A 17,272-nucleotide genomic window follows, 5' to 3' on the forward strand; every position below is an offset into this window, starting at 1 on the left:
CGTAAATCTTTGTCTTTTTATAAATTCGATCAAATTAAAAAAATAATTTAAGACAAGTCTAAAGATTGATTTATTAAGGGAAGTATATGATTTTTATTGGGGGTACCAATCAACTTTCGCAGTGTCGACACGCTTTCTCCCTTGTTCCATCGCACCCACCCACTCTCCCATCTCGCACCTGAGGTTGGTCCGTGTCCATCGTATGGACACACGTGCTCACCGACCAGCCGACCACGCTTCTCTAGGTCGGGGGACTTCACAGTGCCCAGTCCGATCCCCAAACCCACCTCACCACAGTCTCCCCAATCCAAAGAAGCAGCAAAGCAGCCGCCATGGACGGCGGCGACGTCGCGACCGGGGGCGGCGGCGGCGGCGGCGGCGGGGGCGGCCGGGGCACCAGCATCCACATCACGGCGCTGGACGGCATCGTGAACGTGAACTCGCTCTTCACCCTGGCCGCGTTCCTGGGCCTGGCGTGGCGGCCCTCCTCCGACGGGCCGGGGCTCGCGGACGGCGCCGACCCGCGCACGGGGAACCCCTGCGCCGCGGGGGACCGCGCCGAGTCCGACCTCGTCTCCTTCCACGTCCTCGCCTTCGCCTGCTTCCTCTTCTCCAGCCTCGTCGCGCTCTGCCTCAAGCAGCTCGTCCGCACCTACCCCGGCCACCGCCGCGCCGCCTCTTCCTCCGCCGCCGTGGGCGCGGGCGTCGTCCTAGGCCGGACCGCGCGGATCAACCGCGCCGCGCTCCGCGTCGGGATCCTCGCGTCCGCCGTGGGCTCCGTCGCGGGGTGCGGCTTCCTCATGATGGCCCTCGTCAACGTGGTGCAGGTGAAGCTCGGCCGCCTCGGGTGCGGCGCCGGCGGGGCCGCCGCCTGGGCCGCCGTCGTGCCGCTCGTCACCCTCGTCCCCTCCGCCATGCTCATCTACATCGGCATCGTCTTCTACGCATTCACACGTTAGTCGCTAGCAGATCAAGAACACACCAAATCACGAGTGTCCGGAGCGGAATCTGATCTTTCAACCAGATCTTGTCTATGTGATCCTTCCATCTTGTGTGTGATTGGTGGTGATGCTGAGAGACCTCGAGAGGAACATTGCAGCTGACTTTTGTAGATTAAAATATATAAATCCGTGTGATATTATGATTGTGTTTTGGAGTGTGCTTGTTTCGAGTAAGTGAATCTGTTGTGGTTTTATCTGCAATTGGCGGGCCTTTGTACTTGTGCATGCGAAGTTGGTCAGATATGTGCCTGAAGCAATGATGAGATGGTTGGTCTCTCAACTTGATAGTATGAAATTGTCCCCGATCTCAACTACTACTTGATAGTTGATAGATCTGTTATCTGTAGCAGTCCCAGATCTGATTTTGTCTGCATTGTGAGCATGGAAGGTCGCAAAATCAGGCGGAACTTTGTCAGTTTTTTTTTTTCTGTCTCTCCAAATGCACTCCATTCTACTAGGCCAATGAGCCAGCAAGGTCAGTAGTAATCAGCAAGGACACCATATCATCGAAACCAGTTCGTGCCATAAGAATCACGATCTTCAAAGTCGATGGAGCGACGAATTGCTGTCTTCAGATTTTGTGCATCCGTTTACAGAAGAACCCGTCCCATGTGCCAGCGTCAACTGGAGTTGTATAGCCGAACGCATGACTCTGCTTCAGCGAATGGAGCATCCAAGACATCGCCAGAAGAAGCCATCAACATTCCCCAGGTGCTGAATAAACGCATCAGCCATGTCTTTGCTCTTTCAGACCCTTACATGGTTTGGCCCTTTCCTTTGCATTCTCTCTTCTCTTGCAGATTCACATATAGCCAACCTCTTTGGCCAACCTGCCGCAATACCTACAACTAACTGAAAGAAATTAATGGCCCGTTTGGATCTTTTCACTAGGACTAAGGTACCGTTTAGTTCTTTTCATTTTGCAAATTTTTTTCAAGATTCTCCGTCACATCGAATCTTTGGACGCATGCATGAAGCATTAAATATAAATAAAAAATAAAACTAATTACACACTTTAGACGAAATTCACGAGACGAATCTTTTAAGCCTAATTAGACTATGATTGGACACTAATTGCCAAATAACAACGAAAGTGCTACAGTACCATTTCGCCAAAAATTTCACCAACTAAACAAGCCCTAAATTCAAATCTAGTTTCCAAATCTTAAGTACAGACCTATGTCAAATTCAGAAGGTAAGAAATGGAAAGAGGGGTAGTACCCACGGCCCAATCTCCTCCACTCATCTCTCATGAGTCCAGACACAAACAAACAAACAAAAAATCCTTATGGGGAATCCTCACTGCTGCCGTGAAGCTCTCACCGGCAACAACACTTCAATAAAGATCTAAAATGGAATGTGATTCTTGATTCTTAAAAAAAAAAGATTCAATTCCACAGAAACAAACAAGGACGTGAGCTGAATTTCTCAACTTTGCTATCACAGAAGTACTGCCGCTTGAAAACTATGCAATCTGAAATAGAGAAACCACAATAATTCAGTTCATGGGGAACAAAACTAAGACTCCGACAATAGTTGAGGACCAGAATGACTATTCAACCAAACTAGTGCATCTTTCCAGCTGCTCAGGGCGCAAATGTCAATCCACACGAGTATTACTTTTGGGTTCATCATAAGTGACATGCCATCTTGTACTTTAGACCCCACGTATCAAAATTAACACTAGTACCATAAAACTAATAAATTAAGTGACAAGGTAGTGGACTTCCAAAATAGTCCAGATAACATATCAAAATATGAAAACAGCCAGTCAATTGATTCAAGACGGTGACAACTTCAACAACAAAACAAGCAATTCAATCTGTTCTGGTTCTCCCCAGCCCTAAGCACTCCTAATGCTAAACTCCTCAATTCTCTTAGAAACCTCCACATTTATTTTTTAGATCTTCTGCCTCCAAGATATTTATATCGCATCTTTGACTTTGTCATGATGAAAATTCGACGAATTTGGGTGGAATAACAAATAGCAGACAGCAAGCAACAGCAATACAGCATCACAGTGAATGGTGACTGCAATAAGAAGCATCAGCGTTATTGGCATAATTTTGGCCATTGGCTACATCAAGAGAAGAGAGCTACACTTATAGGGGGTAACATGCATGTATAGCAGAAGGAAGATTCTCACCATGAAAATGAAAGCCTGACCTCATTGACAACCACTCATTCTTGCCCAGTCAACAAACTGCATTCCTCCATACACGTTATTGGCAAACCGCACACCAACAGTGAATGCCAAAGAAGCAGCTGGGACACGCTTCGCAACAGGTGAAGCCTCAACCAGGCGCTCTAATCCATTAATAATCTGGTACCGTGTGTTGGAAGAAACAGCAAGGAACGCACCTGCAAAAATCAGGTCCATTATTGTTTACACTTTACAGGGTTTCAGAAGATACAATCAGGAAAGAGCGAGGTACAAAACCTATCTATCATTATCAAAACTCTAAGAGTATCAACCTGCCTTCATTGGCTACAGAAAATAAAGCTTAGCTAAACAAGAACTGCAGATTTTGATGACAGGTACAACAATGTAAACTTGTAATTATGTTATCATAGGAGACTTTAATCACATGCATTTGAACCACAACAATGAGACAATGACATAGCATCATGCGGACACCTGCTAAATATCAATTGCTCTGATCATAGTCATACCACATAGCTTTGATAGTTTGAATAGAAATATTCTCGCTCGCTCAATATAACCTTCATTATAGCTTCACAAATCTTAATCCACTATCAGTGTTCAAAACAAAATCAAATAAACAAACAAAATAAGCAGTTCAGAAACGTTTAATACAGGAAGGTATGAAATCACTTATGCATGCAGGATCCAGCAAGATGAATGAAATCATTTTTTTCCTTTGTTGTGTAAAATATTTAGACACTAACATGCATATATTTATTGCAAATTAAAGTTTCGCATTTGATCATGTATCCGAAACATATAGGTGTTTAGTGTAGAAATTCACATGGAAACCTACATATATTTAATTCAACTATACAGGGATGAAGGAGAAACTTTAATCAGTAATGTCGACATGCAAACAATTGTGATAAGAAATTGTCTGGACAGCCTTACCCCACAAAGCAGAAGTCTTGAGAAGAGGTGGAACAGGTACATCATCCTCTGACTTCTTAACACTCCTGAGGTACAAATTTGAAGGAAATAATTAAATCTGAGATTCATGAATAGTACACAAACAATTTGTGAAAGAGATTGCTAAGTTTCATTAATATACACACCTTAATCTTTAGCTATCACCTAACACTCGGCATACTTATCGAAATAGGGCAATAGGCAATAATTTTCACACTGATCAAGAAATCAGAAATAGACCCTCTATAAATGTAGAAGGTTTAGAACAAACTGCCAGTGGTCATGTAAGTAAACACCATATTGCAGCGTCAAAACTCAAATACATTCCATAGCCAGATAAAGTAAAGGAAACATTAGCATCATGAGCCTTGAGACATGATTTTCTTACTAACATATATGTATGTTAAACAGAATAACAAGATGAGGAAGTAAAACTATGAACATGGTACGCATGCACATTACCAGATATAGTACAAGAGAACATACCGTTTGGCTGTCATTATCAAATTAGCAATCCCTTGTCCCAGAAGACCACAAAAGAATCCAACAGAACCATACAATATTCCCTGTTCACAAATAATATTTCAGACATTTAAAGAGATAGTTATAGTTTGTAACATTTCTGGAGAAAATAGTAAGTATTTCACTAAACACAAAGTTACCTTGAAAAAGTATGTTCCTATCCGTTGCTGCACAGAAAATTTGTATCCTGGCCTTTCAGCTTCAAAAACGCTGCAAGAATCAGTTTTGATGATCATTACCCAAATGAATGGTTGAATGCAGTACAGAAAAAAAAAATGAACAGCATTGCCAGAATATGATAGTGGTAAAACTATAAATCAAACATGCAACAAGTAATGAAAATGAAAGACAAGGCTAGGAGGAGCGAGATCACTATTTCAACAGGTTGTGCAAAAAAGAATATAGGCCCTTAGCAGTATTATTATTTTGTCCTCCAAAGACTCCTATGCTCCGGTTTAGAGTGACAACATTGAGGCACACCATGCTTGTTCAGGCTACAAAAGACCGAACTCCACACCTGAACAGAAATGCTTATATATGCTACAAGTTGGAAACAGAGCGCCAACATACATGTTACGGTGATTCATGATAATTTCACAATCAATTCTATATAGCTGACTTACGAAAAAATAATCTAACAAACATGTTTGCCAAGGCTTTAAGTTCACCACAGAATAAATCTGAAGTATGCGAGTAAACATGTATTTCCAATAGTGCGAACATAGGAGCTAAGGATTCAGCATTTCAGCTCCAGCCTCCAGCTTTAATACAACAACAACATATCCCAAGAAAGTTGAGGTAGGCTAGAGTTGAAACCCACCAAGAGCCCCAAGTCACGGTTCAAGCACTTCAATAGCTGCTTTCCAAGCACTCCTATTCAAACATAGATCTCTAGGTATATCCCAAGCTTTCAAATCTCTTTTTATTGCCTCTCCCCATGTCAATTTCGGTCTTCCTCTACCTCTCCTCATATTATTAGCTTGGCTTAGGACTCCACAATACACTGGTGCCTCTGGAGGTCTCCTTTGGACATGGCCAAACCACCTCAACCGATGTTGGACAAGTTTTTCTTCAATTGGTGCTACCTCTAGGCGATCACGTATATCATCGTTCCGAACTCGGTTCATTCTTGTGTGACCGCAAATCCATCGCAACATACGCATTTCTGCAACACTCAGTTGTTGAACATGTCGAATCTTTGTAGGCCAACATTCTGCTCCATACAACATAGCCGGTCTAATCGCCGTTTTATAGAACTTGCCTCCAGCTTTAATAGTTTTCCATATTTTACATTTTCTTTCCTTGTCATTAAGTACAAAAAAATAGCATGTCCAACTGGTAATTATGATACTGGCAAAAATGATATTGAATTATTGTGAGAACATTTTCATGGTTTATTCTTATCACAGGCTCGCAGCAGATCAGTGGTCTGAAACATTGTGTACCATTCAGTGGCACAGAAAATTGCTCCTATTGATCCCGCATAGATGTCATTTTACTCTAGTGCAGGAAATTACCAACCCCCACCCAACCAATAAAGAAAGAATGAAACAAGAACGATAGCAGAATTTGGTGCCCCTATATAACTCATCTACAAAATCTCTTCTAATAATTATCTGTTTTGAGTAATTATTTTTCCTGGATGAACAAATTTTTATAGTCTAAATAGGTTCACACAACTTGTAGAATGGTATGCTTTAGATATAACTTTGGAGGATAATTTCTGTTGACAAACAAACCTGCTTGGGAGGGCATCATAAGCATGCCTAACGCGTCCAAGGAGACCTTCTGATGCAGATCTGCTACCGAATCTAGCATATGGCGCTAACATGCCGACTAAAGCTACATTAACAACTACTCCTACCAACATATCTGCTGCATACAACTCAAACTCTGACCAAAACTCCTCCCCTCTCTTCTGAACCTCAGCAAATGTCGCACAACATGTATCAATAACTATCTGCAACATAACCATGGAGCAAACAGTGAAAACTGAACCGATGGGCAATTGTCAGTATCATTGCACAAATGCACAATACTAGTTGAAGTAAACAACTGGACCAACCTCAGTGCCGATTTTGAAGAGGAACGCAGGATCAACCAGCATCCTGTTCCGGAGAAGCGAGCAGGACCTAATTGCAGGTCCCAAGGGCCAAGCCGACGCCTTTGAAATCCAAACAACAAAACAATTTCAAGTGAGACACATCAGAACTTACAAACAAGCAAACACACAAGTACGATAACAAGAACTCTTTAAGAGACCTGCATGTCCATGTATCTCAGCAGCAGCAATTTCTGAATCCCAACGCTCTTGGCCGCCTCAACCATATCCGCGGGCAAACTAGGCAGACTAACCCCTCGCTTCTCCGCCTCCTGGACCACCTGGTCAAAGCTAAGGATGGGCCCGAACTCATCCTCCCCCTCATCACCGTCACCCCCACCGCCATTCTCCCCGTCCCCACCGCCGCCACCACCGGCGGGCGGGAGCTTGCCATTCCCACCAGCCCCATCATCGACGTCAAGCCTCTCCGCGAGCACAACAGGTTGAGCAACCGCGGCGGCCACCTGCTCAGTAGCGTCCCCTGCTTCGGGGACGGCGACTGCCGGGCCGGAGAAGGCGGCGCCGCCATCCGCGCTCGCCCGCGGCGACGGCGGCGGCGGGAGGTCGGCGCGGATTCCCCTGGGGGCGGTGGTGCTCCACCTCCGGGCGGTCGGGCGGAAGCAGGTGCCCCGCCGCCCGAGCAGGGCCGCCGCGCCGGGACGGCATTTGGCGCCGCCGACGCCGGTGCGGCCGTGGAGGCGCGCGCCCGCGCAGGAGAACGCCATGCTCATGCTCGGTCGAATTGGGACGGGTAAACGATTCTGCCGCGGCGAGAGACGGGAGCGCGCCACGGAGAGGGTATCGAGAGCGCGGCGGATCACAGGAAATTTTGCGGAGGATAGGTGGGATTCGGCGGGGAACTAGCGGGGATTGGAGCCTTGGAGGAGATTGGTCTTTGGTGGGGAACTGGGGATTGGTGGGGTGGCGGCGCGGCGGGAAGAAGAAGCGTGCAGGCTCCCAATCCCAACGGTGGCTGGGACCAAGGGAGGCGGCTGGCGTTTCGCTGCGGCCGGGGGCCGTATCGTCCCTCAGCCATGCGGGCCGTAAGAAGGCCCACGTTTCTGTCCGTTGTGGAACCGTGGTTTACTGGTTTACACGCTAGAAAAAAAAAATTGTCAGGGTGAAACGGGCCCACGCATATCGTGACGTGGATGAGTGGCGCAAGGGCTGCAAGTGGGCGCTTCCCATGCTTTCTTTGACCTGTGGTCAATCTTGCTCATGTGAGAATTTAAAAAAATATGTATGTTTTGCTATAGTATTATTTCCTAATGACTATGAGCTTCATTTAATAATTTCGTAGATGTAATAGGTAGAGTATTTATTTATATAGTTTTTAATTTTATAAAATACAATAAATAAAGAATGTTTTAGATATAAAAGTTTTTTCTATGGGGTTGTTCGGCTGCGAAAGCAGCAGCAGCTGTTGCTGCAGTGAACTGTGAGTGGAGAAAAAACCATAGCTGCAGCGGCTGTCGCTAGAGACGAAAATGCACGAAAACGAACGAAAAACCCCTCTTAATTTTTTGTAGCAGCCGAAACAGAGGTCCTATATCTAATTGATGCATATTTGATCTATTGCATGTGGTATATCTTTTATTTTACAAAATTGGACACTATATAATTTTATTAGTGTAAATTGCCATTGTCTTTATCTATGCCTTTAATGTACTCCCTCTATCCTATTTTATTCTCATTTTCTGAGAAGTCAAACATACTTAACTTTGACTAAAATATAAAATAAAATGTTAATATTTATAGTATATAATTAGTATCGTGGATAGATCGTTCAATTCACAGCCTGTTCGTTTGGCTGTGGCTTGTCGTAAACGATCGTAAATTTCCAGCTGAAACAGTATTTTTCTCACACACAAACCAGCCAGCAGTACTTCTTCACGAACCAGCAACGATACGAACCAGCCAACCAAACAAGCCATCAATCTATTTCATAATAAATTTATTCATAGATATAGATATTATTAATATTTTCTAGAAATTTAGTCAATTTTTTTTATAATTTCCACAATAACACTTAAATAGGGATGGAGGGGGAGTAAGTTCTTGTTCCCAAATCCCAACGTACATGGCAGCACATGTAGCATGTTTCCGACTTATGTGGCAGCGGTGTTTCAACGTTAGAACATGCATTTTACGAGTTCGGATAGTACGTGAACATATTAACTGTTAGCACGTCCGTGAGAGGCTACGTTTAGTGTGTTTTAGAAGATATTATTAATTATGTAGCTTAGTTTTAATCGAGTTAGCATATGCACAAATTTGACTATATAACATGTTAACGTGTAACATATTTTATATCGTCAAAGTTTACGACTCAATTAGTTGCTGATCTTTTCCATGCATATAACGTGTTTTCTTAATTGGGTATGTAATGAGATTTTGGTGTATAATTTTAACGTGACTCGATATCATAAAAACCTTTTATAGTTTTTAAGACAAAAATATATGTACATTTTTAGCATCATGTTGTATACATGATGAACCCACTAAAAAAGTTATTATGATGCCCTGTTTGGATTCGTAGAACTAACAACTAGTTGACCAATTTTTAGTCCCTAAATATCCAAACAGGCGGACTAATTGTTAGTTCACTAGTCATGAACTAGTTGTTAGTTCACTAATCCACTTATATGAGTTAATAGGACTAGTTGTTAGTCCTAGTCTATCCAATCAGGCACTACCTTGTAACATGACAGGCCATAGGTTCATATGCATCATGACATCGGAGTGATAGTAGTATTATACATAACATATCGTTCATATAGAGTTCAGAGAAGAATAAAGGCTAGTTTGGTATAGTCTACTCCTAACTTCTCAACTTCTTTGGAGCATACTCTAGGAGCGCTACCAAATAGTTATTGTGCCGTGGGCTAACACGGCACAATATTGTAGCAAGATGTGTCATGGGCCATATCAGTAAGCATTTTACAACATTGAACGAGGGACATCAGTAACCCTTGTGTTGTGCCTGTCTGACCGGCTGGCACAACACGATTAAGAGCAATTTTACAACATTGAACGAGGGACATCAGTATAGGCTACTACTAGGCCCCAATCCCATGTATGTATCACCCTCGTTGCACTAAATGTTTAGCTAGAAAAATTCTCCTCTCTCATACAAATGGCTTCCCTTTTTTAGACATTAAAGAAAAAAAAATTGTCCCACGAAGCAGAGTTTACTTGGACGTGTTATCCTATTAACTTAACACAGCTACCTGGGGGCCATATCAATATACTTACAGCATGCTCAGCTACGTACTAAACATATTGTCACACTGGGCCGACGATCGAAACGAAGAGAGGTTAGATGCCAAGAGCTAGAGACGACAGAGCAATTGTAAGGCCGGACGAGACGGGCACTCGGAGGTTGCTGCCGTGAGACGCTGCTCCCGCTGGCGCCGGCGTTTTACCGCCGCCTTCAGCAGCATCGCCGTCCTGACCCGTTGTTCAACAAAAAAGAGACCATCAGTCCATCACCAACATATAGATTTCTTAGAAGTCCAGCAAAAGCAATGTGGACTATTTTGAAAGGCATGCATATTATGAAATCAAAGCAACAGAAAGTGTTGTGTGTAGTCCAAAGTTCATAGCTTTCATGCCTTCACGGCACATTTTTAATTTGAAATTGTGGAATAATCGTCCATTGAGAGTTGAAACTATTAAGCACTAATGACGCACTATATATGTTTTCAAACTGTAAAAAGTAATCAAGTTAGAAAAGCCGCAGAATCGAATTCCTCTTCACAGGGAAAGCATGAAACGCATGATGTACGCCATTCAGTTTTAATTTCCCTTCAATGCGACAATGCATGACGATTGAACGCGAAATGCGTCCAAAAGCGGCGAGGCCAATGCTGCATGCATGCACGACACGAGCATACCTTTGCTGCTGTCTCCGACGACTCATCGGCCGGCACGCTGGCCGCTGCCGTTGCCGGTGGCGGCGCATCCCCTCCTTCCCCCTCCTGCACATGGTCAGCCAGGCACAAGGGAAGTCAAATTCCTGCTGCGACAATTGCAGTCACAATCGACAAATAAAGGACCAGCATGTCAGCGAACCGGCGTCTTGTCTTCGTCGGTCGAATCACTCTGAGATGGCGCCTCTGACGACGGCGATGGTCCGGTGGCCTCGGATGAACCTTCGTCGTCCACAGACGACGGCGCAGGCGCCGACGCGGATGCGGCCGTCTCTTCCGGTGCCGTGGCCGCCTCCACGTCATCCTTCTTGGCAGCTTTGGATTCAGGGGCGGACGCCAGCGTGGCTTCCTGCGCCGGCGCCGGTGCAGCCCCTGTCTTCACCTGCATTGCGCAGCGCAGAGACGTACGCCCGTCAGAACACGCACCAATGCCATGCCAGCGTGTGCCCGTCATCTCGAACGGCAATGGCAAGACGTGCGCGCGTATAGTACCCTACCCCGTCTTTCATGAGGCCGACGTCGTACACCGGCGTGAGGTTGGCGTAGAACAGGCCGATTTTTTTTTAAATTTTAACATTTTTTCGAACTTAATTTTAAATCTAACACTCTCGGGTTTTTTTTAACTAATACTATTGGCCGCGTCTATTGCCCTGGCGCGGCCAAATGCCTATGCCGCGCCATGCATGGTGGCGCGGCAGAGGGCTGACGTGGCGACGAACAGAAACGCTGGCCGCTGACGTGGCAGGGCTCTGCCGCGTCACCGATCTTGGCGCGGCGATGCCGCGCCCTGATCCATGGCACGGCAGAGCCAAATATAACCTCTGTCACGGCCAGTCCCGCTGGCCGAGCAGCAAAACGGCCTAGGCGTCGCTCCCGCTCCCGACCGTCGCCAAGCACGCCGGCCGCCGCGCCACGAACGGCGGCAGCCCAGCCCTCCATTGCCGCCTCCCTCCCTTCCTTTCCATTCCCCGGCTGCCTCCCTCCCTCCTCGTCCTAGTTCAAGGTAATGATGCACATTTTATTTTCGTTTAAATGGTGGATAGGATATTATGAATGGGAGTTAAGGTAAGTAGGAAAATTATGTTTGGGAACTATGTTGAAGATATTAGTATGAGTTTGTCAATGTTAAGGTTAATTATTTAGTTAGAAGTATGTTTATCATGTATATTTTTGTTGCCATGTATATTGTTGTTATAATTGTTGTTTATAATATTTTAGTTGCATTGCAAATGATTATATTTTACATTAATTTGTGTTGTTTTGATTGTTGTTTAATTTGAACCGTTTTATTAGATGGAAGACATGTTTCGGGAGCAGTTATGGCGAAAACGGGGTCGTCCTAGAGAAATGTACCCCGATGAGTCTAGCAAAGATGCCCCTGTCCCTCCTGAACTCCCTGTCCCTAACTGTGACTGTGGTCGTCCGGCCGACGTATTTCAATCAAGACATCCGGACACAGCGGCTCGTTGCTTCTAGACACGATAGGTGCCCCTGTACTTTCCTGTCATCAAGGTGCCCCTGTACTTTTCTGTCAGGAAAGAGCCATCAACAAGTACGACTGACCGACAAAATTGGAATGCATGTTCCGTTTGCGCAAATGACCAGAACACACGATAGAGGACATACCTCAATGGGTCCCGAAAAAACATCCCTCTGGTGTCCACAAACCATTTCAAGCCAGGGTTGTAATAATGCATTGCACATAAGATGCGGAGCACCCTGTTGTACGCTTCCTCCCAAGTACCCCATCGAATCGCCAGAGCAATTTGCTTAGCACGCCAAGCCTTTTTGTACGTCACATCGTACCTAACGAATCCAGATATGGACTGTTGTAAAGAAGACATCGAGATGTCGTTGTTGTCATCAACGAGCCCTAATATACGACGGGCAAGGTAACGTGTAGTGAGCTGTTGATGATTTTCCTTCCCTCTATTGTCTAGACAAGTATGGGGTTCAACAACTTTAGTTATCATCCACTTGCCATCACTCTGTCTCCTACGTGTATTTAACCTCCACAGACAACCGTTTTTGCATATCAAGTGGTACATCAACTCCTGGTCCGAATGAGTGACGATGTACGGTCTATGATGGTACACAGCATAGTCTTGAAGGAAGAGTTTCATCTCTGACATTGTGTTGAATATCATCCCCTTCCTAAGAGTTTCTGTCTCATGGTTATACAATGAATTCCTACACATCTGGAGACCAGTATCACAAACTGCCATATCCGTCATGCTGACATCCCTATAGTTCGGAATGCCCCTGAAAGGTACGTTCTTAGACCTTAGTTGCTCAAGCTCAGTCGCTTTGTAAGATGGTGGTGGACCATACTGTTGCGCTTCGCTAATTCTGGCCCATGAATCATAGGGGATATCATCTGTAGCCAAATCTGTGACTAGTCTACCCTGAGCATGGACACCTTGCAAAACCTCAGTTGGTACTGGTAATGGCATAGTATGTACCGGTACTGGCATGACATCAGCTATTGTTGCCATAGCATCTGTACCTCCTTGGTCATCATCAGAATCGTCTGAATCACTGCTAACTACATCACCGATCCTGTCCTCCTCCTGCTCCTCCTCTTCCCATTCGAACGCATTCACATTGAAGTCATTGCTTATACAGCCTACTGCAGTTGAATGAAACTGCTCCTGCGTCAACTGACCATCCAAACCCATGTTATCCTGAGATGCTTCCCCTTTGACCCCTAATTCTTTTTCATTGCTTCCGAAACCATCACTGGACGGGCCGTCCTAAACACCATGCATCCTGTACCCATTCTCCACCACCACCTCAGCCATGGGCACATTGGAACCTTGGAGAACCCTAGTGTAGCAGGACCAGTGAGCAGGGTCGCGTAAGGGTATGAGGACATAGTGTGCCCTAGTCTTCCCGGTATCAAACCTCCCCTTTAGTGTGAAATCACCGCCAAACTTTATATTCAAACGGACACAAAGGTCATTGAAGCTAGGAGGTTCATCAAACCATTCCAATTCTTCTTCCATATCCTCAAACATACTATCCTCTCTCTCCTAACACTTCCTCCGTATAAAACTCTAACACAACAATCCATCTGCAGAAGCATTTCAAGAAACTTCATTAAGTCATCCAAATCATCATACGTAATGTCCATACTAACATTAATATATTTTCTAACTATAACTATACTAACTAATCAAATATTAACATCTATACAAGGCATACAATAACCGTACTAACTAAACTACCTAACTTTACTACCTATACTAACTTATTATATTACGTATACTAATTAAACTATCTAACTTTACTAACTATACTAACTATACTTTAATAATTTTACTAACTTTATTAACTATGCTAACTATATTAGTGGAGTACCTCGTTGCAGCGCGTAAGACCGGGGTGGGAGGCGTGGGCGTAGGGCAGCCACCGTGCATGGCCGGAGGTTCTGGCCTGAGGGGGAGGCGCGCCGGCGTGCGGGCGCGGCGACCGCACCCCGTGGCCGACGGCCTGGCTGCCTGGCTGGCGCGGGCGGGCGGACATGGCTGGCTTGCTGGCGTGGGCGGGATGGCTGGCGTGGGTGGACACGGCCGCGACAGACGGCGTGCATGGCGGTGGGCAGGCGTGGGCGAAGGTGGGCGCGGTGGCAAGCCTTGCTACGCTGCTCAGAGAATGGAGACTGCTCGGGCAGAGGGCCACGGTGGAGGTTATATTTGGCTCTGCCGCGCCATGGGTCAGGGCGCGGCACTGCCACGCTAAGATCGGTGGCGCAGCAGAGCCTTGCCACATCAGCGGCCAGTGTTTTTGGTCGCCGCCACATCAGCCCTCTGCCACGCCACCATGCATGGTGCAGCACAGGCATTTGGCCACGCCAGGGCAATAGGCACGGCCAAAAGTGTTAGTTTTAAAAAAACTGAGAGTGTTAGATTTAAAATTAAGTTCAAAAAAGTGTTAAAATTAAAAAAAATCAACAGGTTGAAGTTGCGCTCGGCGACAGGGCTAGGCTTGAGGTTCTCATTGAAGAGCGCGAAGATGTATTTCTCAAACGTGCGCTTGGGCATCAGCTGTGTGCCCGACCCGCCGCTATCCTTGCCAATGAGGTACCGGTTGTACTCTGCCGCCTCGGCGTTACTCACGCCGATCTACCCGTCCATCGCCTTGGTTGGCCACCCGGTCTTGCCCACCGCGATCTCCACGTCGTTGAACCTGAGCTTCTTCATCGCCGAGAACACCGAGTCCAGTTGCGCCTTGAACATGCTGGTGTACGTGATGCCCGTGCTAGGGTCCATCACGCCCAGGTGGTTGTCGGGCCATGCCAGCGCGTAGGGCAGCGTCACGCCATTGTACCCAAAGTATGGGTATGGGTTCACCATGAATGGCGACCTACTCTCTCGGTGGAATGCCAGCATCGGTGCGAACACGGCACGGTCCCAGCCGTCATAGAACCGGCTCATGGACGGTGGCTCCGATGCATCGGCCAGGATGCCCAGGGAGTGTGGCGTGGAGACGCGGATCTTGGGGAAACCCGCCACCACTAGCGCCGCCTTGAGCGCGCGCATGGCAGGCACCAGGTTCGAGATGAGCGCCTTGTCGCCCGTGTCCATGATCTTGTTCCCGATGAGGACGAGCGAGATGTCCATCGAGGGCTAGTACGGCGCCACATTGGAGGCCACCCATGCCGCCGCGACGTCCTTGGTCGCTAGCTTGGGGATGTTGCCGTTGCCCGCGGTCACCATGAGCACGATGCTTGTGCAGGCGAAGGCGCGGACCATGTTCAGGTTCGTGTCGAAGAGCTTCACGCGGTCGATGCGGGTGCGGTTGGCTAGGAACGACGCCACCATGGCCGGCGGTGGGAGGTTGTCGCCCTTGGTGCCATAGTTGATGCCGATACCGGTGGTGGACGACGGTGCTACGGCGAGAATAAGGAGGGACATGAAAACGATGGCAGCTACGTGCCCTTGCCGTGATAGACGGCGTGCACGGCGACGGGCAGGCGCAGGCGAAGGCGGGCGCGGTGGCCAGCCTTGCTACGCTGCTCAGAGAATGGAGACTGCTCAGGCAGAGGGCCATGGTGGAGGTTATATTTGGCTCTACCGCGTCATGGATCAGGGTGCGGCACTGCCGCGCTAAGATCGGTGGCGCGGCAGAGCCTTGCCACATCAGTGGCCAATGTTTCTGGTCGTCGCCACGTCAGCCCTCTGCCGTGCCACCATGCATGGTGTGGCACAGGCATTTGGCCGTGCTAGGGCAATAGACGTGGCCAAAAGTGTTAGTTTTAAAAAAAACTGAGAGTGTTAGATTTCAAATTAAGTTCGAAAAAGTGTTAAAATTTAAAAAAATCAACAGGTCGAAGTTGCGCTCGGCGACAGGGCCAGGCTTGAGGTTCTCATTGAAGAGCGTGAAGATGTACGTCTCGAACGTGCACTTGGGCATCAGCTGCATGCCTGACCCACCGCTAGCCTCGCCGATGAGGTACCGGTTGTACTCTGCCGCCTCGGCATTACTCACGCCGATCTGCCCGTCCATCGCCTTGGTCGGCCACCTGGTCTCGCCCACCACGATCTCCACATCGTCGAACCTGAGCTTCTTCATCGCTGAGAACACCGAGTCTAGTTGTGCCTCAAACATGCTGGTGTACGTGATGCCCGTGCTGTTGTCGGGCTATGCCAGCGCGTAGGGCAGCGTCGCGCCGTTGTACCCAAAGTACGGGTATGGGTTCACCATGAACGGCAACCTACTCTGCTGGTGGAATGCCAGCATCGGTGCGAACATGGCACGGTCCCAGCTGTCGCGGAATCGGCTCATGGATGGTGGCTCCGATGTGTCGGCCAGGATGCCTAGGGAGTGCGGCGTGGAGACGCGGATCTTGGGGAAACCCGCCACCACCAGCGCCGCCTTGAGCGCGTGCATGGTGGGCACCAGGTTCGAGATGAGCGCCTTGTCGCCCGTGTCCATGATCTCGTTCCCGATGAGGACAAGCGAGATGTCCGTCGAGGGCTAGTACGACGCCACATTGGAGGCCACCCATGCTGCCGCGCCGTCCTTGGTCGCTAGCTTGGGGATGTTGCCGTTGCCCACGGTCACCATGAGCGCAATGCCTGTGCAGGTGAAGGCGCAGACCATGTCTGAGTTCGTGTAGAAGAGCTTCACGCGGTCGATGCAGGTGCGGTTGGCTAGGAACGACGCCACTATGGCCAGCGGTGGGAGGTTGTTGCCCTTGGTGCCGTAGTTGACGCCAATACCGGTGGTGGACGATGGTGCTACGGCGAGAATAAGGAGGGACACAAAAATGACGGCAGCTGCGTGCCCTTGCCTCGATGACAGTGCCATGGTGGTCGGTGAAGTATACGATCGCGCCAGACGCCCGTCCAATAGTGGTGGCGAGGGGCGTTCTGAGTTTTACTTCTGGCTGTGGTTATAGCGTGACAATTAGTCACTGCGTTCGCTGGTTTGGTTTTTCTAGACCAGCCGGCTACTCCTCCTCACAAAAACATTGTTCATCAACTAGCCGCTATAGTCTTCCTCTCTCACAAAACTAGCCAGTTTCAGCCAAATTTCAGACCAGCGAACGGGGCACTATGGAGTAAAAGATTCCATTCAGGTTGGTACATTTCTT

The 17,272-nt window shown here is 47.4% G+C and overlaps 2 protein-coding genes and 2 pseudogenes across 2 annotated transcripts; 1 reads left to right on the plus strand and 3 right to left on the minus strand.

Annotated features, from left to right (window-relative positions):
- Positions 1-202: 202 nt before the first annotated feature.
- Positions 203-1,419, plus strand: LOC136545423 (uncharacterized). The gene has a single exon (XM_066537442.1). The coding sequence runs from the start codon at positions 333-335 to the stop codon at positions 957-959; it is 627 nt and encodes a 208-aa protein (XP_066393539.1). The 5' UTR covers positions 203-332; the 3' UTR covers positions 960-1,419.
- An 829-nt stretch (positions 1,420-2,248) lies between these two features.
- On the minus strand, positions 2,249-7,771 carry LOC136545424 (protein RETICULATA, chloroplastic-like). Its single transcript, XM_066537443.1, has 8 exons — positions 6,904-7,771; positions 6,707-6,805; positions 6,381-6,601; positions 4,782-4,851; positions 4,606-4,685; positions 4,102-4,166; positions 3,148-3,362; positions 2,249-3,032 (listed from the first exon to the last, which is right to left on the minus strand). Exons 1-7 carry the CDS (start codon positions 7,471-7,473, stop codon positions 3,169-3,171), a joined length of 1,299 nt encoding a protein of 432 aa, XP_066393540.1. The 5' UTR covers positions 7,474-7,771; the 3' UTR covers positions 2,249-3,032; positions 3,148-3,168.
- A 2,167-nt stretch (positions 7,772-9,938) lies between these two features.
- LOC136543502 (glucan endo-1,3-beta-glucosidase-like) lies at positions 9,939-15,726 on the minus strand (annotated as a pseudogene).
- A 231-nt stretch (positions 15,727-15,957) lies between these two features.
- Positions 15,958-16,986, minus strand: LOC136543503 (glucan endo-1,3-beta-glucosidase-like; annotated as a pseudogene).
- Between the last annotated feature and the right edge of the window lie 286 nt (positions 16,987-17,272).

Source organism: Miscanthus floridulus, chromosome 3 (genome assembly GCF_019320115.1).
Source record: "Miscanthus floridulus cultivar M001 chromosome 3, ASM1932011v1, whole genome shotgun sequence".
Classification (NCBI taxonomy): Eukaryota; Viridiplantae; Streptophyta; class Magnoliopsida; order Poales; family Poaceae; genus Miscanthus; species Miscanthus floridulus.

What these genes read in the sequence shown, in the direction of transcription:
- LOC136545424 (XM_066537443.1), bottom strand. Translation starts at nt 7,473, where the DNA reads ATGAGCATGGCGTTCTCCTGCGCGGGCGCGCGCCTCCACGGCCGCACC. An exon ending in TATGATGCCCTCCCAAGCAG is followed by an intron (nt 4,852 to 6,380) that starts GTTTGTTTGTCA and finishes TGATTCTTGCAG; the next exon opens with CGTTTTTGAAGCTGAAAGGC. An exon ending in TTGATAATGACAGCCAAACG is followed by an intron (nt 4,167 to 4,605) that starts GTATGTTCTCTT and finishes TTTGTACCTCAG; the next exon opens with GAGTGTTAAGAAGTCAGAGG.
- LOC136545423 (XM_066537442.1), top strand. Translation starts at nt 333, where the DNA reads ATGGACGGCGGCGACGTCGCGACCGGGGGCGGCGGCGGCGGCGGCGGC.